Here is a 26,852-nt window from a genome sequence, read left to right on the forward strand (position 1 = left end):
ATTTAAATACCTAATTTTCATTTGCTTAACAATATTATACCTCAACAACCTATGTGTTTGTGTATATGTTTCACTCATTAGATTGTGATTCCTCAGTCTAGCAGGGATATATATATATATTATATTATATATATTAATATATATGTATATTAGTTGGTTTCTATGTCCACAGCTTCTAACTCAGGGCCTGGCACAGCTGGATAGGTGTTGATGGAATGAATGAACACACCACACTTAGCAGAGTCTGTAACATTTGATGACAGTGGTTTGTGTCTGCTAATCCCAAACTCCTAATTTATCCCTCCCTCTCTTTCCCTTTGGGTATAAACCATAGATTTCTTTTCTATGTCTGTGAGTCTATTTCTGTCTTGTAACTAAGTCATTTGTATCATTTTTTTTTAGATTCCACATATAAGTGACATCAGATGACATCTGTCTTTCTCTGTCTGACTTGACTTCATTTAGTACGATAACCTCTAGGTCCAGAGATTATTAGGCACTATTCTTAGCACTATTTTCATTCTTATAAACACCCTATACTCAAGAAGAAGGTGTGGGCAGATGATTTTTATCTCTATCATGAATTTTGGACTTGAAAACAGTCCCAAATTCCCCCAACTAGGCTGTGTGGGAGAAGAAAAAAAACCTTTATCTTCAAAATAAACTGGATTTTGGTGATAAACCTTTAAATGTTTTCAGCTAATAAACTGAAGTTTTGAGGACCAAGAAAAATAATTGACCTCTAATGGAGGAAAGTGATTTTGTTAAAAGAAGTGGAGAAAGGGGAAATTAACTTTGTAATGATTTTTTAATCTGTTCTTACTAATAAAATTTAAACGCTGTGCTTTTAGAAATCTAATTCCTCTTCAGCTCCTAGGAAGTGTTTTGTGACAGAGCAGTGATTACTTATCAAAACGTTCACCCAATATTTTCTCAGAGGAAAAGATAATTTCATCTCCAGAAACTGTCAGAAGTTAATATTCATCCCTTAAGGTCTGGTTAAATCCATAGCGATGTCACAGAGGCTGCGAGAGGCTGGAAGAAATGAGGTTAATAGATGTTTGTGACTCTCCTTTCAGAGGTATGAGTGCTTGACTGTATTTGATCTATTCATGAAATGCTGACAAGACACAGTTAAAATCACCTCACAACTGTTCTCTCCCAAGCCACTCCCTAAAAACGTGTATCTAAACACCAAAATCATAGATCTACCTCTACTCAAATCCTTCCATGACTCATACTGCCCACAAAATCAGTCAGACTCCTCTTACATTAATGGACTCTAGAGTATAGGTCCCATCAACCTCAATACACTGTCCTCTCTCTCTTTCTATCACTTTGTTGATTTCTCTTTTGCACACCCTATACACACCCTCACACTAAAACATATACATCTACACCTTCAAACACACATACGCTTACGCCTACGCATACTCACACATGTATATACATATATATGTATGTGCATATGTGTATACAGTTAACCCTTGAGCAACGTGGGGTTTAGGAGCACCGACCCTTCGTGCAGTCAAAAATTTGTGTATAAGATATAGTTGGTCCTCCATAACCATGGTTCCTCCATAGCTGCGGATTCAACCCACTGGGGATCGTGCAGTACTGCAGTATTTACTACTGAAAAAAATCCATATATAAGTGGATTCAAACCCGTACACATGCACACATATATATATCATATATTTATACATCTATACATGAACACACAGCTACACTCGTACCTACCTGAATTCACAATACACACATATATACACTCACCTCCACACACGTACAACTACACACACACACATGCCTAACACACACCTACACTCACACCTCTACAAACATGCACAATCCTAAGCCACAATGATGCTTTTCACTCTCACCACACATACCCTGAATGACACCCATTTCCCCGCCTTTGCCTGCACTACTTCTACGTGAAATTCCTCTCCTTATCATCTCCACTGACTGAAATCCTACCCACTCTTTCCAGGTACAGCTCAAATACCGTCTCTCCCCTGCAGCTTAATACTCCAGCTGGAATGCATTTTGTTTTGTTTTGTTTTTTTGCGGTACGCGGGCCTCTCACTGTTGCAGCCTCTCCCGTTGCGGAGCACAGGCTCCAGACGCGTAGGCTCAGTGGCCATGACTCACGGGCCCAGCCGCTCCGCGGCATGTGGGATCTTCCCGGATCAGGGCATGAACCCGTGTCCCCTGCATCGGCAGGCGGACTCTCAACTACTGCGCCACCAGGGAAGTCCTGGAACGCGGTTTTGAGCATTCTCTTTTTCCCTTGAATTCTCTCGCTTGTTCATTCATGAGCTCAATACACATGCGTCCAGGGCTTTACATTGTGCCAGGCACTCCAGGAGGCTCTGGGGCTACAACTGTGAACAGTGCAGGCTGGTCCCAGTGCTCAGACTTTCTAGTCTGGTTAGAGAAGAGGAGTTAAAGCACACTGGCCATGAGATAACATGAGATAATAAATGCGGTAACTGCCATGCTGGGGTGGGCACAGGATACTACGGGAGCAGAGAGCTTCCTGCTCTGCAAGGAAACCAAATATGTTTCTAAAGGAATTGACTTCCAACCATGAGCCATACCAGCATGGCAGATGGAGATGGGGATTACTGAAGATTTTTAATTAGGGGAGGGATACAATCAGTCTGACGTATTAGGACACTTCTTCCCAGTGCAGTGCAGAGAAAGGGTTTGTGCCTAAAAGATTCTGAAGGCAGAGTGATGGGTCAGGAGGCAGCTGCATTAACCTGGATGAGTCTGGCATAGGGCCGCATGGGGAGGGGGCATGAACTCACAGGATCCCAAAGTGGTGGAATCAATACAACTTAGAGACCGATTGTGTATCTGTATGGGGGTGGGGATTAAGGGCTCAGTTTGCCCCGTATTATAGAATCTCTGGCCTGGCCAGCCTTTCACACAACATGACCCACGTCGGCTGTAGTACAGTGTTCACCACATTCCAGTTCAATAAATATCTGCTGAACTGAACTCAATTCAGAAGACAGCACTGGCATCAATTTTTACTTAGAATTCAAAGTTAAAAGAGGAGAGTTGCCTGTTTACTCAGATCCTCTCCTTGGAGACAAGACAATAGGGATTGTAAAATTAAAAATCAGAGATGAAATTTATCAAAACCGACAATGAAAGCAGAGTTCACGCTGCCTGTGCTCCAGCTTGACTGGCCCTGGTTAGCTCTTTGAGTGATTTCATAACCAAGGGGGAAACAGGTCCTAAAACAAACACTTCACATGTGCAAAACACCGGAAAACATTCCAGATAATAAGCAGGGATTTACTCCCTAGGTGGAGAAAATGCGAGTAATTAACTCTTCAGGAAGATGAATTTCAGGAGAAAAACAAAGCAAACAGGAGGCCAATTTCTCTCCACCTGAAATATAAAGTCTTCTAAAGGACATAAGATAAATGTCCATGAAGGAAATTTAGAATGACTTAAAGTCCGTATTTAGCTTAAATAGCATCACCGGTTGGCATCACTTCCATGCCTCTGCATGCAAATGCAGAGCTGATAGCAGGCTTACACATGAGTAATTTTGTGTCTTCGGTTGCTGCTCGAAGCCAAAAGTAGATCTGAATTTGATTGACCTGGAAACTACAACAAAGGTGTCTGAGCCACAACCCTGACTTGATATTAAGTTGAAATGTGCTCTATCTGGAGTAGTTTGCAGTTGAGTCGTGACTTTTTTGTGAACCAAAACCCGATCTAAAGTTCGTTCAAGACAGCTAGAGTCTGCTGAAACCAGATGTCACATTGCACCCCAGATTTCCCCTGCATGGTATATTCAAACAAGCTTCTACAATAAAACTGCTGAAAAGCAGGTGTGGACCAAACCTACTTTATCTTCAGTGCCATGGGGTCTCAGACGGCCACTGGCAGAGTGAAACTAAGAATTGCTTTTCAGGTGTTAAAGTAAAGCACCTGCTTCCTTTGAACGCACTGTCTTAAATGCGATTACTGAAGGTAGTGGGATTATGAGACTTTAGCAGGAGTAAGAACCTCTCCTTGGGGGCTGATTAAGAATGCAGACTCCAAGGGGAAAGAGGGGGGAGGGATAAATTAGGAGTATGGGATTAACAGATACACACCATTATACATAAAATAGATAAACAACAGTGATTCACTGTACAGCACAGGGCACTATATAGGTCAGTATCTTGTAATAACCTATAATGGGAAAGAATCTGAAAATACACATATATAAATAACTGAATCACTTTGCTATACACCTGAAACTAACACAATATTGTAAATCAACTATACTTCAATTAAAATAAATGAATGAGTGAATGAACGCAGACTCCTAGACCGCTGGAGTGTATGCATCAGTAAATGTGGGATGAGGCTTGGGAACCTATCTTTTTAACCAGGATCCCAGCTCATTCTGTTCTGGGTGATCTAAGAGACGCACCTAAAGGATCCTATGTATGGCTACCAGCAGGATTAAACACAGCATAAGGAAAAGATGGGAATCTTTCTTCTTGGGTTTCTTATGTAACCAGTAGCAATTGCCAGCAGATCTAAATGAGTTGAATCAGCTGTTAGAGCCTTAATTAAATTCCTCTCAGCTGAAATTTCAGAATTGCCTGATTGTTATACAGCTCACATTGGAGCAGTTGATTTTTTTTCTCCTATAATAACTGCTCTCAGGATAATCTAATATCTTTATGGATAGTGACATCGGCTGTCTTAGGACTCAGCACTGATCTGGTAATTCATGGAGACGTGTTTTGATCACCGTTATTTCCTCGAACAACCTGCCTATTGCTTCCATTCTCCTCTTGAGGTTCATTCAACACGAGAAGAGCTCAATGCTCGTTCAAGCTCAGATTTAAAAGTGCAAGTCTCTGGAACAATGAGCCTCCATTTTCTTCAGAAGTTCACTTATTATCTTCAGTTCTACAAAGTTCCTCTGTTCCCAGGTCCCTGGGGATGGAGAGAAGCTCTACTTCTTTGGTTTACTTTTAATTATTTATGTGATCTTAAAAAGTGATGTGTCCTGGTCATTAGCTAAACAGTTAATAGTGTTTTCTTTCTCTCCTTTGGCTCCATGTTGGAATCATTTAACATTAGAGACTTGAAAAATCAGCAAAAAATAAAAAGGATCCCTCTCTCAATTACTAATTAATTTTTGAACCCTCTCCTGGGAGTCCTTCATTATGTAACTTCTGTGTCAGTATCAGTCAGCCCTCCAATGGACTTTAATAATTATTAAATAATGAATAAGTATAATAACTGGCATGTCTTGAGACACTGTGATCACCCCAACACGCACTTCCTCATTTTACCCTCACATCCCTGTAGGGAAAAGGTCATCATTACCCTCATTTTATAGATTGGGAAACTGGGAGCTGATGTGACTTGCCCAAGATCAAAAAAGCAAGAGAGAGCATCTGGAGGCTGAGCTCAGGCCATCTGACTTGAGAGACTGGGGTCATCACCACTGTTTGATATTCCCAAGGTTGCCATCAGATTTGGTCTGGGAAATATTAAGGCAAACAAGGGAAATGAGGGAACATTCTACGGATCAACTGGAAAGACCCTGGTGCGAGTAGCGATGCCCTGAGGAGCTGGGATACCTGAGCTCAGCCTCCCCAGATGCATGGCCTGTCCCCTTGGGAGAGGGGCAAGGTGCTCTCTCCCTGTGAAATACAGGAGGAGGAGAGAGAACAGCCAGAGGTGGCTATCTTGTGGTTTTCTTTCATGTTTTCCAGTTGTTTCCTCAGTGCGCCTGTGACTTGATTCTTCTAAGGACCTTGAATTCCACCCTGGGTCATGTCTCTGACAGCAGCGCTGCAGTGAGCACTTGCAGGCTTGAGGTTGCTAACATCGACATCCAAAAGGCGATTAGAATAATAGATCAGGGAAAAAATCAGCCGCTCAAATGTGAACTGTGTGACAATTAGGTAATTTGGGGACTTCAACCAAGAGGAATGTAATTTAGGGCTCTAACAGCTGATTAGACTTTTTCTTCGCCTCTGTGGTAATCTCCATCCATTACGTAAGGGGCCTTAGAAGGGAGGATTCCATCTTGCCTCTGTCACACATTGTACCTGAGATGCTGACGGCCAAGACGATGTGACTCTGTTTACATTGCTGCATCTGTTATCATTAAAATTTGGACTTAAACTTGGTTGAACTCCTGAAAAGGCTGTTGCCTTGGCGAAGAAAACCAGGAAGCCTATAGGTCTGCAAAAACACTTCAGGAGGAGATGTGAAGGAAAGTGGGATAAACACAGGACCTGGAGTGAGGGGGGGGATAAGCACCTAATATTGAACGAGAACTTGACCTAAGGACAGTCCTCTATGATAATAGTAGTGATAACCAGGGTTATTTTTTTAACACCTTTGCAAAGACAATTTAGAAATACGGAAAAGGTTTCCTTTTGACCTTCTAATGTACTTTTCTGAGTAAATTTCAAAGATCGGTGTAGTTTCTACTTGTAAGATAAATGAAATACCGTTTGCGATCCGGCAGAGTAAATAGCTCTTTTTTGAATATTTACTTGAAGGATATTTAGCAGCTCTTTGCTCCCTTGGCAGAGTTGGTAAGAGTTAGGAGGTGGTCAGGAGCCCTCCAGAGCTGGGCTGATAGCTGAGAGGGCCCTTCATTCATTGGGATTGTCAAGTCATTCTTACCAGCCCGAAAATCATGACGAGGCTGGATATGAATACAGGTGTGACTCCTCCTCTTACTCTTGGGCAGCTTTTTTTTTTCCCATGAAAACCTTGCAAAGTGGTAAAAAAAAAAAAACAAAAAACTGGGGGCTGAGTGTGTAACAGTTTATAAAAGGAGATAAGTTCCAGGTAATTAAATTGGAGACTAAGGGAACAGGAGACTTCAATGCATCAAACCTGACAGGGGATAGAAGGGGCCAAAGGCTTGTTGATTTCCTCACTCAGTGTTATGTAAAAAAGCCAGTTCCGTTTGGATCTCAGCCTGAACTTTCAAAGTTAACCTCATTGACAGTGTCTGCAGAGTTTTAAAATAAGGTTTTAAGACCTGGGGGTATTGATCAGTTGCAAAGTATTTAATTCTCTCACCCGTGAAAAGTTATTGGGTTGTGAAAGTTGAAGGGTTTGGAACACTTGCTGTCAGGTCTCTGATGGGCATTCGTTCTTTCACATCTGGGGCAAAATAATACATTTAAGTCTTTGAGATGGACGTTTTCCTCCTTCTAAATGAAAGGGCGAGCCAGGGGTTGGTGCCTGAGGCCTTGTTGGTTATTACAAAGATGCTAACAAAACGCTTGTGCATGGGTGAAATCCATCCCTGTGATGAAATGCACCCGGATCAGAATTTCAATTCTCCTTAAATAAGATGGTATTTTGACAGTCGTTTTTCTTTGCTCAGCTCGGGCCCCAAACTACTTTGCTCCAGGCTTGTCTGAGTCCTAAAGTATTCCAGTGAGAGGATCCTTTGAAACACTAAAGCCAACAGAAGATTTAATGGTGAGGGAACAGTAATAAGCTTAACCACAGCTTTGCCCACTGTTAAAAACATGATTATTAGAAGGCGGTGCAGGAGACAAGGATCCCCTTGGGATGGGCCAGATAAGACTTGCTATTTCAGAAAACTGAGCCTAAGTAGCCCTCCACTGTCAAACAATTTCATTCAAACTGATTATCCTCATCTTGGACACTAATTAACAATGCCAGAGCCCCACAGAGTTACTCGGATGAAATGAAAATCTTGGTGACCATCCAGGGAGCTACTTGGCATTTCTTATTGAATCATACTGGCAAACTCATAGTTCAAAAGAACCCTAGACTTGGAGTCAGAAGACTCAAACTCAAGTTCCGTGATGATGCCTGTGAGCTATGTCACCTTAGTTAAATCAAAACTTTTCAGATTCACACAAAGTATAGCCAAAGGTAGAAGCCCAAGATCCCTGTTGATTCTGAGTGTTAACAACCAATAAGCAAAGCTATTCTCTAGGCTTTCGGTCAGTTAAGGTTGGATTACATTGACTCTTTGGTTAATCTACTCAACAAATGTTTATTGAGTGCTTACTATGTGCCATACATTGTCCTAGCACTGGTGATACAGCAGCAAAAGGACTCTAAGCTGGGGACTGGCAAACTTTGTCCCAAGGGCCAGTGGTTTTTATACAGCCCATGAGCAAAGGGTGGATCTTATATTTCTAAATGGTTGAAAACAATGGAAAGAATAATGTTTTGTGACATGTGAAAATGATATGATATTTGAATTTCCATGTCCATAAATAAAGTTTGATTGGAACACAGCCATGCTCATTTCCTTATATGCTGTTTATGGTTGCTTTCACACTAAAACAGCAGAGTTTGAGTACTTGCCATAAAGACAGTATGGCCCGCCAAGCCTGAAATATTTACTAGCTGTCTTTTGTATAAAATGTTTACCAAGCCCTGATCTAAGTCTCTGTGTGTAAGCAACCCCCCTACTAATAGGGAAAATAAAATACAATGCTCTCAGAATGTTATAAAATAAAACAGAAAATGACAAGTGCCAAAAAAAGGAAAGGTGAAGTAGATGCAAGGGAGCATCAGAAGTGGAAGAGGAGATCTGGTGAGAGAGGGGAGACCTTATGAGAGGAACGGCAATTGAGGGAAGTTGTAGAACAGGCAGAGGAGCTGGAAAATCAGTGTGGAGAGAAGAGACTTCTAAGTTGAACAGACAGTGTGGACAAAAGCATAGCAGTTGAGCTTAAGGGACATGTTTGTGGACTAGGAATTTGCCCGAATTGGATGAAATACACAATGTACAAAGAGGATGAGAGAGAAAGAGGAATAAAGGGATACAGTGGGACAAGATTATAGCAGCCCCTGGATAGTAAGCTGAAATTGCTATGTGCACATTGCAATTTGGTTGCATTTGAGTTCAAACTGGCAATTGGCCTTGGGATCCCTTGATGACTTAGCACTTGGGGATAATATTGGTGATTTCATACATGTATGGTTGGTATTTGTCAGCTCCCACATCTTTTGGAATTGTCCTGTTTTCAAATGATTGTATCATATCCTTCATAAATACATTCATATTTGCCAGACTATCTGGATAAAGTTAGAGGTCAGTTTATTGACCTCCTCTCCACAGGCCACCTCCAGCCCACTTTAGCCACTCATTCCCATGAGGGGTAATTCACTTAGAATTGCTTGATTCAATGATTCTCAATTTAGAAAACCCCACAGTGCTCTCACACTGCTATTCTCATGTCTCTTCTCCAACATCATTTTGGCCATGGTCCCAGGGCCCTCTCTTTCCTCCCAGTTGATCTACTCATTCATGCCTTCACCTCCTCCCCATTCCAACCCAGGCCTCTTCATCTACCACATCAGTACATGTTCTTCCATATCCGTAACTACCCTGCCCCCACTTTGTCTTCCTGTCATACCTCCCTGGTACCACCTTCTGCCAACTCAGTCAATCCAAACACTTCCTCACCTGAAAACCACCGAGTATAGGTGGAAAACATCACGTAACCGCATAGCTGAATACTCTTTTGAATGTAAGGACCCCGTCTCTGACCAAAAATTCTTTTCCTTTTTCCTGATTGGCCATCTTACATTCCCTAGGAAGTATTTCAAACCTTCACACCTGCCCATGAGGAACTGCAACTCTGACAGCTCCATCCTCACTTCCAGCTGATGAATCTGCCTCTGACTTCACAGTCTATGGACAACCTGCATACCCTACAAACTTACCCGCCTTGGCACACGTCTTCCTTCTCCCCTCCTCCACTGATGACAGAGGCCTCTCTCCTACTAATCCCATCATCTGTGAGCAGGACACAGTCCTCTTCTGCACCAACCTCTCCTCTAAAACTGGCTTCAACAAGATCACCAGTGGCCCTCTCATTACTAAAGCTAACAGGTGCATCTATTTGACACTGAGACCCACTCCCATCTTCCCTGAGTCTCCCTGCCCTAGACAGTCATGGTCCTACCCTTTCCAGGCTCGTTCCTACCTCTTTGACTTCTCCAGCTCCGCCAAAATACAAGCTTCTCTTTTTTTTGCACACGTTTTACATGTCCTGACCCTCCCTCCTGTCCTCAGACCTCCATGCTCAGGCATCTACTACTCACCCTTCTGTTATCATCTCTATATTGACCATTCTCAGACATGGCTGTCTTTCACCAGCTCCTCTCTACTGCCTCCAGGAAACCTCAAACTCAACAGGCTCAGAGCAGAACTCATCATCTTACCTTCAATTTTTTCATTAATTTTATTAAAACTCCAAGCCCAGGTCTTATATACCAAGATGTCATTTAGGAAATGCACTTGCTTTTTTCCCCCAAAGGGAGACAGATAAGTTCTTCACTTACTCTATTTTAGATAGAACTGATATTGCCTATTAATATAATTCTGCACACAGAGAAGGTCTTGCCAAAAGCAGCCTGGTGTTACTTTAGCTCTATCAATAAATCCAAAGGCCTGACAATTATTTTTAATTCCATTTGCTGGCTTGAGGTTATGCACAATTAATACACACTATTAATTTCATAACTATAAATGTAACCCAAGCTTTCTTGGATCCTTATGCCCCAAAATGAAACCTTATGAATGTACTTTTGAGTTCTCAACTGGTTAAGAAGCTGTATTGTGGGAAAAAAGAAAAGAAGTAGAAAAAGGAAATTTCAGATAAATTTCCAAGACACATTTGGAAGACTCATCCTGGCCAGAGTGCTAAATGTCATTATGAGGTTAATAATATAAAATCCCCAGAATTTATATAGCCCTTTGTGGGTTACAAGTTGCTATTTATTATCTCATTTCATTTGGCCTTCATTGCAGAGAGTCACACAAAGGTGGAGATATTATTACAACTTTTCAGAGCAGTAAACTAATGTTCATTCAAGTAACGTGGACCAGATAAGGACAGCAAATAGGTGAAAGAACTAGAGACAGTTTTCTGTCTGCTGGCCCAGGACTTGCTTAATTGCCTATGTTTCAGTATTCAACTCCTTACACGGGACTCAAAGAGAAAACAAATACAATGATGCTTTAGTATGTTCATCTTTAAACTTGAAGCCCAACTCCTCTGAGAAAAGAGAATGCCAGCAGTAGGCTTCCAGAAACCCACTCAAAATGCAAAAACAAACAAACAACAAAAACAACAAAAAACCCTTGATAATTGTCATTAAAAAATCCACACTGTACTTTGCATAATGGCTCCCATTTGTTAAACTTTTTCTACTACGTACTAGGCCCTTTGCTGGCTATTTCACATATGTTATTTATAATCCCTCAAGTTATGAAGTGGCTGGGTGACCGTGTTGCAATTAATTCACTTCTCCAGCCTCAGTTTTCTCATCTGTAAAATAAAACTAATTATGAAATCTACCATTTAGGGTTCTGGTGAACATAAAACGTGATAATGTATGTAATATATTTGGCTCAGGGCCTGTGGCACAGTCAACGCTCAGAAATTGTTAGGCTCAACATCATCCTCAATGGTGAAAAACTGAAAGCTTTTCCACTAAGATCAGGAACAAGACAAGGTTGCCCACTCTCACCACTCTTATTCAACATAGTTTTGGAAGTTTTAGCCACAGCAATCAGAGAAGAAAAGGAAATAAAAGGAATCCACATTGGAAAAGAAGAAGTAAAGCTGTCACTGTTTGCAGATGACATGATACTATACATAGAGAATCCTAAAGATGCTACCAGAAAACTACTAGAGCTAATCAATGAATTTGGTAAAGTAGCAGGATACAAAATTAATGCACAGAAATCTCTGGCATTCCTATACACTAATGATGAAAACTCTGAAAGTGAAATCAAGAAAACACTCCCATTTACCATTGCAACAAAAAGAATAAAATATCTAGGAATAAACCTACCTAAGGAGACAAAAGACCTGTATGCAGAAAATTATAAGACACTGATGAAAGAAATTAAAGATGATACAAATAGATGGAGAGATATACCATGTTCTTGGATTGGAAGAATCAACATTGTGAAAATGACTCTACTAACCAAAGCAATCTACAGAATCAATGCAATCCCTATCAAACTACCAATGGCATTTTTCACAGAACCAGAACAAAAAATTTCACAATTTGTATGGAAACACCAAAGACCCCGAATAGCCAAAGCAATCTTGAGAACGAAAAACGGAGCTGGAGGAATCAGGCTCCCTGACTTCGGACTATACTACAAAGCTACAGTAATCAAGACAGTGTGGTACTGGCACAAAAACAGAAAGATAGATCAATGGAACAGGATAGAAAGCCCAGAGATAAACCCACGCACATATGGACACCTTATCTTTGATAAAGGTGGCAGGAATGTACAGTGGAGAAAGGACAGCCTCTTCAATAAGTGGTGCTGGGAAAACTGGACAGGTACATGTCAAAGTATGAGATTAGATCACTCCCTAACACCATACACAAAAATAAGCTCAAAATGGATTAAAGACCTAAATGTAAGACCAGAAACTATCAAACTCTTAGAGGAAAACATAGGCAGAACACTCTATGACATAAATCACAGCAAGATCCTTTCTGACCCACCTCCTAGAGTAATGGAAATAAAAACAAAAATAAACAAATGGGACCTAATGAAACTTCAAAGCTTTTGCACAGCAAAAGAAACCATAAACAAGACCAAAAGACAACCCTCAGAATGGGAGAAAATATTTGCAAATGAAGCAACTGACAAAGGATTAATCTCCAAAATTTACAAGCAGCTCATGCAGCTCAATAACAAAAATAAACAACCCAATCCAAAAATGAGCAGAAGACCTAAATAGACATTTCTCCGAAGAAGATATACAGACTGCCAACAAACACATGAAAGAATGTTCAACATCATTAATCATTAGAGAAATGCAAATCAAAACTACAATGAGATATCATCTCACACCAGTCAGAATGGCCATCATCAAAAAATCTAGAAACAATAAATGCTGGAGAGGGTGTGGAGAAAAGGGAACACTCTTGCACTGCTGGTGGGAATGTGAATTGGTTCAGCCACTATGGAGAACAGTATGGAGCTTCCTTAAAAAACTACAAATAGAACTACCATATGACCCAGCAATCCCACTACTGGGCATATACCCTGAGAAAACCAAAATTCAAAAAGAGTCGTGTACCAAAATGTTCATTGCAGCTCTATTTACAATAGCCCGGAGATGGAAACAACCTAAGTGCCCATCATCAGATGAATGGATAAAGAAGATGTGGCACATATATACAATGGAATATTACTCAGCCATAAAAAGAAACGAAATTGAGCTATTTGTAATGAGGTGGATAGACCTAGAGTCTGTCATACAGAGTGAAGTAAGTCAGAAAGAAAAAGACAAATACCGTATGCTAACACATATATATGGAATTTAAGAAAAAAAAATGTCATGAAGAACCTAGGGGTAAGACAGGAATAAAGACACAGACCTACTGGAGAACAGACTTGAGGATATGGGGAGGGGGAAGGGTGAGCTGTGACAGGGCGAGAGAGAGGCATGGACATATATACACTACCAAACGTAAGGTAGATAGCTAGTGGAAAGCAGCCGCTTGGCACAGGGATATCGGCTTGGGGCTTTGAGACCGCCTGGAGGGGTGGGATAGGGAGGGTGGGAGGGAGGGAGACGCAAGAGGGAAGAGATATGGGAACATATGTATATGTATAACTGATTCACTTTGTTATAAAGCAGAAACTAACACACCATTGTAAAGCAATTATACCCCAATAAAGATGTTTAAAAAAAAAAAAGCAATTGTTAGGCTCTTTGTTTTCACTATTTGGAATTATTATATATCAGAAAAACAAACTGCGTGCTTTTCCCACTTGCATCCTCTACCTCCCACAGCACTGGGTGATGTCCCCTGCATTTTAGAATTTGATTGAGGAATATAACAGAACTTAGTGGTCAAAGCATGGGTTTCAGAATCAGAAAAATGGGGGTTCAAAACTCGGTTCAGATTCTTGGAAATTAACCAGTTCTTTGTATTCTTTAGTTTTCTCATTTATAGAATGGGGATATTAATAGTACCAATCTCATAAGATTTTGTATGAATTAAGAGAAATCATGTATCTAAAGCTCTTTCTGACATACAGGAAGCATTTAATAAATGCTAGGATTAATACCCTTACAGAAACCCCACGGGGTAGGTATTACCATTGGCTCCGTTTTACGGATGGAGACACTGATTATCTGAGACATACAAAGAATGGCAACTTTTCAGGGTTGACTTGGGTCTCAGAACTATCAACTCCTATGAAATTGATCAAATACCCCTCTCTCCTAACTGTCTCAGCTACTAACCAGTGCCAGGCTCAATGAAGCGGGAACGAGGGCATCAGCCCATTTCTGCTAACAATGGTGCTGACCTGGCTTTGCCTGCATGTACCACTCTCTTATCTTTGGACACTGATTTGGGAGTTGGGCTCTGGATTAGACACATCTTTGTCTCCAACTTCTGTCCTGATTGATTTATAGTATAACTGGATGGGTGTCCCACATTTTTGAATCCTCATCCAGTTTCAACGAGGTGACAATTTCTGAATGCAAAGGTCAGGGTGTCATTTTGGTAATGAAACTCAAATCCTTCTGTGTTGATTCAAGGCACCAACTCGAAACCATCTGTGGAGAGAGATGTGTACAGTCCCTGCCAAGGAACCCTGGTCAAGTTTCTTACTCTGTCTGAATCTCAGCTCCTCACTTGTTAAAACAAGGTAAATGTTCCTGCTTTTCCTCTAGGAAGGGTGGTTGTCAGGATCTCTTATCCAAATCCAATTCTTGCTCTCCTTTTCTACCTTGTATCTGCCTGTCCTGTTTTCTTCAAACACACTTTAATCATGGAAAGAAAAAATATGCCGTCAACTATAATCTACTGTGCACATAGAGGCCAGTACGGTGGGGAATGATATGGAGAATCAGGATTCTTCCAACTCAGATTGTCTGTTTCAACTTTAAAGTTAAAAACAGCATAATCAAGGAGACATTGTTTTCTTCAAGTCATTTTACAACTCCCTTCAAGGGAATGAGAATTGATTCTCTCTTCTTTTCCCAACTTCAGGATTTTTTCCCTTACATGCATTTCCAATGGAGTCTTCATCTGCACACTGAGAGAAATCAAGATGATTCAGCCCCTACCTCCTTCCTTCTCAAACAGGTCCATTCCATCTTTCTAATTTGCAGAATTATAATTCAAATGGAAGGAAAATAGACTCCAAGAACTCTATAGATATGATTGCAATGAGTTTTAAAACACATTTTCAAAAGACAACGGCTACAGATAATGAACGTATGATGGAGTAATGAGGAATGAACACACAGCATATTGTAGGAGTGGAGGGCAACTGACAGCTTTAAGTTGGCAGAGGAATGCTGACTGGTTTTGCACAAAGATGCGAGAGGCTGATTATATGGCAGACTTTCATGCAACTCAGTAGAATGTTCTGGGCTAAGATCAGGAAGAGATGCCTGGTTCAGTGGAGGATCTTGTACCTCTAACAGCCCATCTTGCAAATACTGAGATCATGTCCACCATGCAGGGATGGGGGCTCCCAAGGTAGGTTTTCATAATTAAAGCAATCACAACCTTCACTATCAATATACAAAGAACCCCCAACTCTACCATATGGTGTTGTCAAAATAAAATTGACTTTATCATCTGACAGACCTGAGCTGGAATCTAGAAGTTGCCACTTACTTGCTTCTGTAACCTTGGGCCAGTCATCAATCTTCTCAGAGCCTCATTTTCTTTATATATAAACTGGGGAAGGCATGATAGTACTCATGTCAGTATCTGTTTAAAAGGGGTCAAAGTAATGAATATAAAGCCCCTAGGCTATAACTAGGACGCAGAAATTATTATGTTTTATTATTAATGATTTTTAAAATGTGGGGAAATATATCAAGGTATCAGATAGCCAATTTTCTCGTCTTCAGCATCTAGAAAGCACAGCAAGTCTTTCACAGGTTAGAGATCAACACTCAGAATATTCAATCTTTTTCTATCTGCCTTTCTCTCTGGCCCAACCCAGGCTCCAAAGCCAAGAAAAACAGCGTAGTGGGAAGTGCAGCTTCTGCTGCCAATAGCACAGATGAGAAAACCAAGCTGCAGCTACAGAAGGCAGCCTGACACAGCCACTTGTAGACAGAAGCAGACTGCTGGGGTAGAGTACTCTTCACTGTTCTGCCTCTTTTCTTACAGACAAATGTCATTCCTGTCCGCACCATCAGCATGTAAATGAGGGAAATAACAAACATGACAGACACAATGCTGAGAAAGTAGAGAGCAGGTCCAGACAGCAAATCATGGAGGTCTGGTGGTTGTAGGTGGGTGGGAAGCAATCCAGCTACAGCTAGCTAACTGGATAAATTGTGAAATGAGGAACAAATAATAAGGGGCTTCAAATGTTTGTGATTCAGTTAATAAAATGGGCCAAATGATCTTCACACTTTAGATAACTCTTCTTCATCCTTTAGGACTCAGGACATATGTTAGCTCTTTCGAGGAAGCCTTTTCTCATCCCTTTCCTAATACCTAGGCTGGGTAGGTGTCCTGCAGTGCCCTGGGCTTACCTCTACTATTAACACCCATCTATGTTGCAATTGAAAGTTCATTTCTCTGTCTCTCCCACTAGACTGTGACCTTCCTGAGGGTAGGGACACTGTATTATTCATTTTGGCTTCACCCACACCTACCCCCAGCCTGGCACAGAGTAGGTACATGGCAAACAGATCAGCAGTGGGTAATTGGGGGGGGCGTCGAGAGTGGCTGACCAGGTGGATGGATGAAAGTTGGTTGGTCAGATGGGTTGATGGATGGATAGACGGACGGATGGTTTATTATGTAGATGACTGATCACTGGATGATTGGCTGGGTGGACAGATAAATAAACATATAGATCAATCACATGGGACATTCGTTGTTAATAATTAATGTATCCTAAAGAGTAAGATTTAAGTCTACAAAAAGGGCTAGGTATTGTCTGTCATTCATTCCCTCCACTCAACCTCCAAGGAAGATAATATTCACAAGAATCTCTAGGTCCTTTATGAAAATTCCCATCATTCATCCTAGAAACTGTGTCAAGTGGCGGAATGAGCACCAGACTGGGAGACTCACAAGACCTAAATTTGAATATTTTCTCAGCTATTGAAAAAATGTCACTGAATATCTCCAGGTCTTCCCTACTCAACAATCAGAGAATACCACCTACATCATAGGGTTATCACTGTAGCTGAAGTGAAATAATAAATATAAAGCCAATGTTGTAAGGTTTGGCTTATAGTAGGTGCTCAACAAATGCTTACCATTTATTTGCCTTATATTCAGAGGATGTCTAAATTCAATCCCCTTACTCTACTCACTTTCAAAATTATTTTAGAAATTTTGTATCTTTTCCCTGAAAAAGCTTGCTTGGAGCACCAATATACCAATCAGATAAAGCTTTACCATCTCTGGCTATAGCTGGATCTTGTCTCATTAACCCCTATTCAGTCAGAGACCCCTGTGGCACTATGAAAGAAGCTAGCATTCCAGGGAACATAGTTAGAAAAAAAACCTTTCTCCTAGATAATGGAGGAAGTCTATTCTACGTTCTGCAGCATTGAGACTAAAGCCTGGTGTTCATCCTCTCATTCTCTCCTTTCCTCCCTTCCTCCCTCCCTCTCTTTCCCCTCTATCACAGGAGCTCAGGGCTTTGCATTCACTTACAACACTGAAGAGTTGATGACCCAGTCAGAAAAAGAAAAAGGTTTTCATCTGTCTGTTCAGGAGTTTCTAGAAATACTTCCAACTGAGAGGCTCTTTGAATAATTTACTCATCTGAGATCATTTCAATAATCTATTCACTCATTTTCATAATTGATGGCAAGGCAAGCTGTCAAGGGTACAGCTTTTGTCTTACATTTATACCATCTGTCAGCTTAATTATGCCCCTTCACTCTCAGACAGCTTCCTTATCAAACTGGGTTTGTGAGTTGGGTAGAGATGGATACTCCAGATGACATACTGGTTGATTCTGGTTCTATTGTAATACTGTTTATGTTCAAATTCTGCCTTCACCATTATATGACCTTGGGCAAGTCATTCATTCCATGCAGCTTTCACGTTCTCTCCCATAATATGGAGCTCTAATGATAACTGGAGCTGGCATTTACTGATCATCTACTATGTGCCAGTCAGTGTTCTAAGCACTTGACATAATATTTTGTTTAATTTTCCCAACAACCCTATGAGGTAAGTACTATTATTACCTCCCTTTTATATATGAGAAAGTGCAGAGAATATTGTGATATTTAAGTGAGATAATGTATTGAAAACACTCTGCTTGGTGTCTGGCATATAACAGGAGTGTAACAAATGACAGCTGCTGCCATCATGACCCCCTGTCAATCAACAGAACCATCATCATCATTGCCATCAATCATCTTTGTCATCAACATTCCCATCAAGGCATGTTCCCATAGAGATGTCTTTTCTATGAACTGCTCTTTTTTAAATTTCAGAAATCTAGAAAACTATTAGCAGACTATTGCCTTGCAGAAAAGCATGGTTCAATTGCTGTTCTTTTTGGAGTTAGGCTTATATTACAACTGCAAGAAAGAAAGGAACAAAGGAAGGAAGGAAGGGAGGGAGGGAGGAAGAAAGGAGGGAGGGAGGGAGGGAGGGAGGAAGGAAGGAAGGAAGGAAGGAAAGAAAGAAGGAAGGAAGGAAAGAAGGAAGGAAAGAAAGAGAACCATGCAAGACAGAAACAGATACACACACACACACACACACACACACACACGGAGGTGGCATTACTCATTTCAGTTTGATGTGTTCATTTGCTATAGACCTATTGTACTTTCCCCACTGTGACCTAACAAATTGTACCGTGTAGGTATTTAAAACAGTCACCACGCATGACTCTAGGGAAGTCAGAGGATAATTTTAAATCTTTTGTAATGGCTTAATTTTCCCTCTCTGTGGCTTACATCATTTGAGAAACTTAATGATCATTATATAAGGAAACAAATTAAATTTCACACAGCTTCTGCTAAGGTGGTGATATTACCAAACCCATTTTACAAAAGGCCACTTGATTTTAGCTGTGGGTTTTGGAGAATAAAGGAAACAGAGAAAGGGAAAGAGAGGGAGAGGAAGGGATGAGAGATGAACCATGTCATTTACAGGCATGACAAATTTCTTGTGGAAGTGCTCAGTCCAGAAATGCCTAAACACAAACCCATGCCTAAAAAAATTTTTTTTAAATCTTTCTGACTTCTCTTTTTCACAAATCTCTCAGCAAATCATACAGTCAGTGCCATGTGCTTTCAGTTCTGTTGCTGAAATTTCTCAGATGCCATTGCCACTGTTCTTGTTCACACCTACATTCCCTTCAACCTGAGCTACTTAAATAGTCCCTTAGAAAATTTCCCCAAGATCCATGCCAATCACCATTTTATTTTTGAAGAAGTAGTTTAGTTTTTATCTAAGAGAACAGGCTATGGGGTTCTTATCCTGGCTTTGCAACTTATTAGCTCTGTCATCTTGAGCAAGTTATTGAATTTCTTAGCACCCTGCATGGTGTATCATCAATACTAAACGAGTATTAGCTATTACTATTATTATTTTTATGTTGTTCTCCCATCTCAAGGTCTTCAACAGTACCCCAAAGGTGACTGAATAAAATCCCACAGTGTATAATTCAAACTCCAGTATGGTCCTTCATTCCCATATTTTCCCTTTAAACAATCTGCTTTTGTCTTCTATTGCCATGTAACAAATGGCCTCAAACATAGCCACTTGAAACAATGCTCCCTTATGACCTCACAGTTCTGTAGGTCAGAAGTCCAGCGGGGCTCAGCTGGGTTCTCTGCTCAGGGTCACATGAGGCCAAAACCAAGCTGTCACTCAGCTGGGCTCATAGCTGCAGGATCTGGGAAGAATCCACTTGCAGACTCATTCGGGTTGTTGGCAGAGTTCAGTTCCTGGAGGTTGTAGGACTGAAGCCCTTGTTTCCTTGCTGGCTGTTGGCCAGAGACTAAACTCATCTCCTAGTGGCCACCTGCTTCCTTGTCATGTGGCCCTCTCAATCCTCAAATCCAGCAGTCAGACAATTCCTGCTTATGCTCAAATCTCTCTGACTTCCTCTTCTGCTATTAGTTTCAGAAAACTCTCTACTTTTAAAAGGCCCACGTGTAGAGAACAAACCTATGGACATCAAGGGGGGAAAGGGGGGGTGGGATGAATTGGGAGATTGGGATTGACATATATACACTAGCTAATATGTATAAAATAGATAACTAATGAGAACCTGCTATACAACACAGGGAACTCTACTTCACTTTGTTGTGCAGTAGAAACGAACACAATATTGTAAAACAACTATACACCCCCCGCCAAAAAAAGGCCCATGTGATTAGGTTAGGCCCAGCCTGATAACGCTCCTTTTGATTAACTCAAAGTCCACTGAAAAACTCCTTTTGCTATCTAACGTAACAATCACAGAAGGCATATCTCGTCATATTCACAGGTCATCCTCCTAGAAGAGAGGATTATAGAAGAGTGAGGGTCATTGGGGATCGTTCTTAGAATCCTGCCTACCATACAAGCTATGTTTCAAACACATTGAACTCTTTCTCAAATGAGCCTTGAGCACGCTTGCCTCTGGACTTTGGCTTTCAATGGTCCTTCTGCATGGAATGGCCTCCCCACACATATTCAGAAGGTTTCATCTGAGACCCTGCTCAAATTAGAAGTCCTCTGTATAGATGCCCTTGATCAGCCAGCCTACATGTAATATATCCCTTCTCCAAACATCATAGACTTTTATCAGAGCATCTTCTGTGGCACATTTCATACTGTCTTGCAATTACGAGCATCTCCTCATGCCCTATGACACTCTAAGGCAGGTACATGTCTCATTGCAACCCTCAACAATGGCTTGCACATAGTAGGTACTCAGGAAATTTTTCTTGACAGAATAAAAGTGTGAATAAATAAGGGTTATATATCCCAAATTCAACCATCTCTGCTTAAGGGGGACAGATTTAACTAAAATACCAGTTATTTAATAACTCAATATTTGTTGAGGACACACCAGGTGATAGGAACTATACTACATCCATAAACATTTCACTTGGCACTGTTACTGTCTCATTCAGCAGAGATTACTCTAGGTGCTACAGGACTCCAATTTCCTTATTTCCTTTTCTCCTGTACCACTGCTCTTTAGCATTGCTACTAAGCTGTGTATTCCAAAGGAAGAAAGAGGGACAAAGACAGGAAGCAGGAAATCTTGATAGCCAGGATGACCTAGATGAAACCATTTTTTCAAGATAACAAAGAGTAAATCCATGTCCTAAAGCAGTAGTTCTATATCTTTAATGGGCATTGCTAGGGGAGCTTATGAAAAAGCAGAATCAGAAATGATTATTCTGTAGGTTTGAGGTAGTGCTAGTACCGTAAAAGCCTTAGCACCTTTACATCTCTCCCATGGTTACTCTGATATGGGTAGCCCACAGGACCACACATGTAAAATGACCACAATAACAGCTGTTCCTCATTTGGGGAAGTTCGTGAAAAAAAATCCTTTCATTCTCGTATCCATTCTATAAATATTTATTGAGTCACAGCTATTGAGCACCAGAGATATAGTGGTAAAGGAAAAAGTGAAAACCTGAAAACAGACAGTATTCTCTCAGTGCTAGTCATAGCCAGAATTCATGGCTTCATCAATGCACTGCCATCGTTTTTCTAAGCAAAGCAAGCACATAGTAGAAGCCATAATGTATTTCTGGCTGCTTGTAGGACGTATAAACAATGCACTTCAGTTTTAGCAATGCGCACAATTGTTCTATCAACTGTAACTTACTGGTGTCCTCTCCATTATAATTTTCCTCCGTGATTTTCTTTAACATAATCATTGGAGTATGTGTACGCAGATGCCAAGTATAATGTTTGCATAAATATTTCCATCTTTTAGCAGGATGAACCTTTTGGCAGATAACTGATACCATACATACACACAAGCAAACACACACACTAGAAATCTTCTGCACATGAGTTCCTGAGACTCACCAAGCCATCTAGGTTAAATGTGGTGGGAAAGTGATGGAGGGGTAGTTAAAATACAATGATTTGGAAGGGAGGGAGTTGTGACATTCTCTAACTAGAGACCACACCATGGGAAAACTGCACCCCATGCATACACCATTGTGGGTGAAAGCCTCGATAGATCTGGTAACACACTGATATGCCACAGCCAGAACTGGGGATCAATCTTAGCTTTTTCTAAGATCTCCTTTATCGTATCTGTACTAGGAATTCTTTAACTGGCATCTGCTTCATTATGCACAAGACACAGGAACAGGGTACAACCCCTTCTTCAGTGAGCCAGACTGGAAGGTGGAACTTCTATAGAACAAAAGAGACGGCCTGTGCGACGAGATAAATGCTTATACCCCAAGTTCCAACTGGTTGGGTTTGAGTGAAATCTGCTGCATCCAGTGAGAATAAGGAGGTGGGTGTCACTCTAAGGATAGGAGGAACTCCCTTAATTTCTCCTCTAAAATATTCCTTTCCCACCAGCTGTAATTCAGTACGATGTAGGAATTAGGAATGCAGCCTGCGGTCAGGCAGTCCTCCATTCACATCCTGCTTCTACCACATGCAGGATCTGAAGCAGGTCCCTGGCTTCTCTGAACTGGAATTTCCATTTATGAGGCAAGGATAAGAATACCTACTGTAGATGAGTTGTTGAAATGCCTAAATGAGCTCATGGACATAAAACTCTCAGCATAGTTCTTGGTATAGAGTAGCTCTTAGTAAATGGTGATTGAAGTCAGCATTACCAGCAGATTGTATAGAGGCCCTTTTAGGCATTAGAAATAGCACCTTGTGGGCTTCCCTGGCGGCGCAGTGGTTGAGAGTCCGCCCGCCGATGCAGGGGACACGGGTTCGTGCCCCGGTCCAGGAGGATCCCACATGCCGCGGAGCGGCTGGGTCCGTGAGCCATGGCCGCTGAGCCTGCGCGTCCGGAGCCTGTGCTCTGCAACGGGAGAGGCCACAGCAGTGAGCGGCCCGCGTACCGCCAAAAAAAAAAAAAAAAAAAGAAAAGAAATAGCACCTTGTGGTACAGCCAAAGAAACATGTGGAAGGAACAGACCTTTCTCTGATGGGGCTCACAGTCCAAGTGAAGATGAACATGCAAGCAAATAATTATAACACAAGCTGCTAACACTCTTAGGAGTTAGTATACAGGTTTGTACAAAGTGGTAAGGACATGGCCTGATTTGGATTATCCAGATGTAGAATCAATGGGAGGGGTGCCCTTGGCAAAAAGAGGAAAGTGTTCAAAGAGACAGGAACTGAGACAGAGAATGAGCAGATGACAAGTGACTATGAGGGCTTGGAGGATATTGGGAGGATAAGAATGAAGCTTTCTTTGCTGGGACACAGGAGAATAACCATATTTGAGAGAAGAAGATGGTGACTTTGGCTTTGGACAAGATGAAGTGGAGGTCTGTGGGCTGTCCGTGTAAGGGAGTCCTGGTGCCAAGTCTGGAGATCAGGAGATCTGGGCTGGAGAGAGGATCTGGGAGTCATCACAGTGTGGAAAGCAACTGAGATCAAGGGCACCAAAGAGAATGCAAACAGAGTGGTGAGAATAAAGAGGGAAGCAGACACATCAGAGAGACGGGAATGGGGCCCTTCATTCAGGAAGACGTAATGATGGGTCTCCCTTTTGTCTTCTGGGGCATCTCTACCATCTTTAATTAGAGCTTCTCTAGAAGAGAAGAGGGTTGTTTTACTTTAATATTTATGATTTTTGTCCCATTCACGCTTGAAGTCAAAACTGCTTTAAAAACCTTTCTTTAAATCTCTCTCCCTCCCCCCCTCTTTCTCCCTCTTTCTTTCTCTCTAAATATATTTGCTTTTTAAAACTAGTCTGTATGTATGTTATACGCATGTGCATATATGCACACACTTTTTCATTTTAGACTGGTGTAACCCTAAAATGGTAAAGAGAATTATTCCCAAAGCATTTTTTCAAGTAGTTACTAAGATGATTCACCATGGAGAGATCCAATCTTTTACTCAATGTCCCCACCCTCGTGAAGACTTACCCATTTGACCAAGTCAAGTCCACCCCTCTCTCCCCAGACATGGCTCAGTCATGAGCTACTTGAGGAGAGGGGTGGTATCCCATTCATCCTTGCGTCACTCTGGTGCAGATGGAATGTTGGCCATAGAGTTGGCCCACAGAGGGTGTTTATTGTATCGGCCTGGGCTGCCAATTGGCTTGTAACCAGGGTATTATTTCCAAGCATCTCTGGGAAGGCTTGGACCCACTAAGCTCTAATGCAGAGCAAAGCCATCGGAAAAAAAAGGAGAGGCGGAGGGCATGGAAGTCCCAGTTTACAAGAGGGAAGTCTGCTCAGACCTGAGTTCTATGTCTGCCGAACACAAGCAGGCACTGTGCACAGCACCGGACTAATCCACGCCAGCTGCACACAAAGGCCCAGCAGAAATGTCCCTCTAAGGGCTTGTCGTGTTTTCCAAGACACCCTCATTACATGCTGCTTCTAGTGACTCCACTGAGTGACCTCAGAGATGAAAAGAAATCTCCCGAGTCCCAGAATAACAGTTCCCTCCTTCTGCAGACCTTCCCCTCTGCTGACCGGCTGTGCCAGCATGTGCTGCTGGGGGACGGCTTTAAGGATAACATGACTGGTATTTACCTGCTCCATTGGCTTCCTCTTTCTTCGAGACAGAAGCACAAGGAGTTATTTCTGAAGCACTGGTTCCCCTGAGCGCTGAGAGAATAGACCAACTACAGGAAGCATTTGTACATTCTAAGCTCAACTCCGCAGCAATTCCCGGAGCTGCCTTTTTGGGAAATTGCTATATTTCAACAGAAATTTGAAGGAGGACACACAATATATTAAAAGGGTATTTTCTGTATGTGGAAATGAAGCCTATCAAGGGCCGCCTTCTTTTATGCAATGTTATCACCTGCACTACAGTGGCCTCCCTGTAAACAGGCTCCCTGGCAAATGAGGTACGTCCAAAGGCAGCACAGAGAATCCACAGGTGTGAGCCAAGCCTGACCCAGGACTGGTTAAATCCAACCAACGAGAATGATTTTACAGTTCCAAAAGTGATCCTCAGACTGTGTAACTTCAAAAGGTTGAAAAATAACTCCAAAATGTAATAACAAAAGGCAGAAAGGCTCAAGTTCTCTACCTCTTATTATGGACAAGAAAAAAATAACTTGCATTTTGACTTTCCATTTGCAAGAGGAGAGAGAAGCCAGAATTTGAAGGATGAATAAAAGTAAGTAAGGATACAGGGAAGCATTACAGGAAAGAAAAAAAAAAAAAAAAGCATGTTCAAAGTCCCAGATACATAAAGGAACCAGCTCAGACATGGAGATGTGAGCCATTTAGGACAGTGGGCTGCAGGGTTTACCAGAGGGAAGAGCAGAGGTAACACCCGGGGACAGAATCCAGTGCTTTCCGCAAGCATCACAAAAGTGCACAAAATCCCAACCCATCCCTCTCCACACACACACCAGCGTCTAAGTTCCATGAATCAGAAATTGTTGTTTTGTCTCTCCTGTTCACTGATAGATTCCAAGCATCAAGAATAGTGCCTGGCACATCGCAGGCACTGAATAAACATTTGTGGAATGAATGAATAAACCAAGTCGTCACTCAGAGCTTGGGTGTACCGCCTAAAGCAAAAATCAAGCAAGCGCTCAATAAACAATGGCTATTGTTGTCATAACTAGTACTCATGTCAGGGAGTTAAGTATGAAAACTCAGTAAACATTGGTAATTAATTGTGCAGGGAATCTCAATTTGAACAGTTTCAAAATATATCTTTTAATTTAGATACAATGGCATGCAATGAAACAAATCTTGTGTGATAGTCTGATGCATTTTGACAAATGTTCAAGACAAGGAATACTGCCATAACTCTAGAAAGTCCCCTGTGCCGTACCTCAGATGAGCTTTTCCTGAACATTGATTTTTTATAGTTATTATATATGTTCTAGAAAATGTGCTTTACAAGAAATACAACCCTCTCCAATCCATGATTTGCAGAAGCGATACATTTAAGTTTTGGAAATGAGTTGATTCAAAGCAAAAGACTAAGTACATGAAAATACAAGGGGTTCATTCGTAGGGCAAAATGTGTGAATATCGTACCCCATTATGAGGTTTAGGCAAACTGGTGTGATCATTGCCAGAGAGTGAACACTTGCTACTGCAATGATGTGAACCAAACTTCACTGCTTTTAAATTACCTTAAGTCTTTCAAGGACACTACCTACTCAGATTTGAGAACCCAACACAACGAACAGCACACAACTGCCACAGTTCACCCAGGGAAAGCACCTCCACTTTACAGTATCTGTCTGCCTTGTTCCATCAAGGGTCATGGAATGACATGTGGAGCTGCTCAGAGGAAAATACTTTGGGAAAAGGAGTACTTTGAGCTCCCTTGCTGCCCACACCTGTCCTGCCTCCCCTGTATTCGGCACACAGGAGGATGCTCACCTTTTCCCATTCGCGGTCCTTGTTCAGCACGATGACCACCAGCCTGGGGTGCACCTGATAGCCTTCCTCAGTGAAGGACAAGTCTTTGCCATCCCATGTCACATTGACCATAAATCTAGAGAGAGGAAGAGAAAAACAAATGTTTAGGGAAGAATTAAAGAGGTTTCAAACAAATAAGTGGATGCCACCATCAGCATAAAACTGAGAAGGTGTAAACTCATCAGAAGGAGCCTCTTATCTGTGGAAGCATCAGTACCCACACAGGCTCTGCTAACTTCCATGCATTCTTTTTCATGAGCCTGTAATCAATCCCAGAATCCCCAATCC

The 26,852-nt window shown here is 41.5% G+C and overlaps 1 protein-coding gene across 2 annotated transcripts in view; it reads right to left on the reverse strand.

Moving 5' to 3' along the window:
• Positions 1-26,852, reverse strand: part of GRIN2A (glutamate ionotropic receptor NMDA type subunit 2A) — a 364,371-nt gene that overhangs the window by 88,194 nt on the left and 249,325 nt on the right. For both annotated transcript variants that reach the window (XM_060033044.1, XM_060033045.1), the window contains exon 3: positions 26,526-26,640. In XM_060033044.1, the coding sequence (XP_059889027.1) occupies positions 26,526-26,640 (115 nt within the window). The remainder of the gene's footprint in view (positions 1-26,525; positions 26,641-26,852) is intronic.

Source organism: Delphinus delphis, chromosome 15 (genome assembly GCF_949987515.2).
Source record: "Delphinus delphis chromosome 15, mDelDel1.2, whole genome shotgun sequence".
NCBI lineage: Eukaryota > Metazoa > Chordata > Mammalia > Artiodactyla > Delphinidae > Delphinus > Delphinus delphis.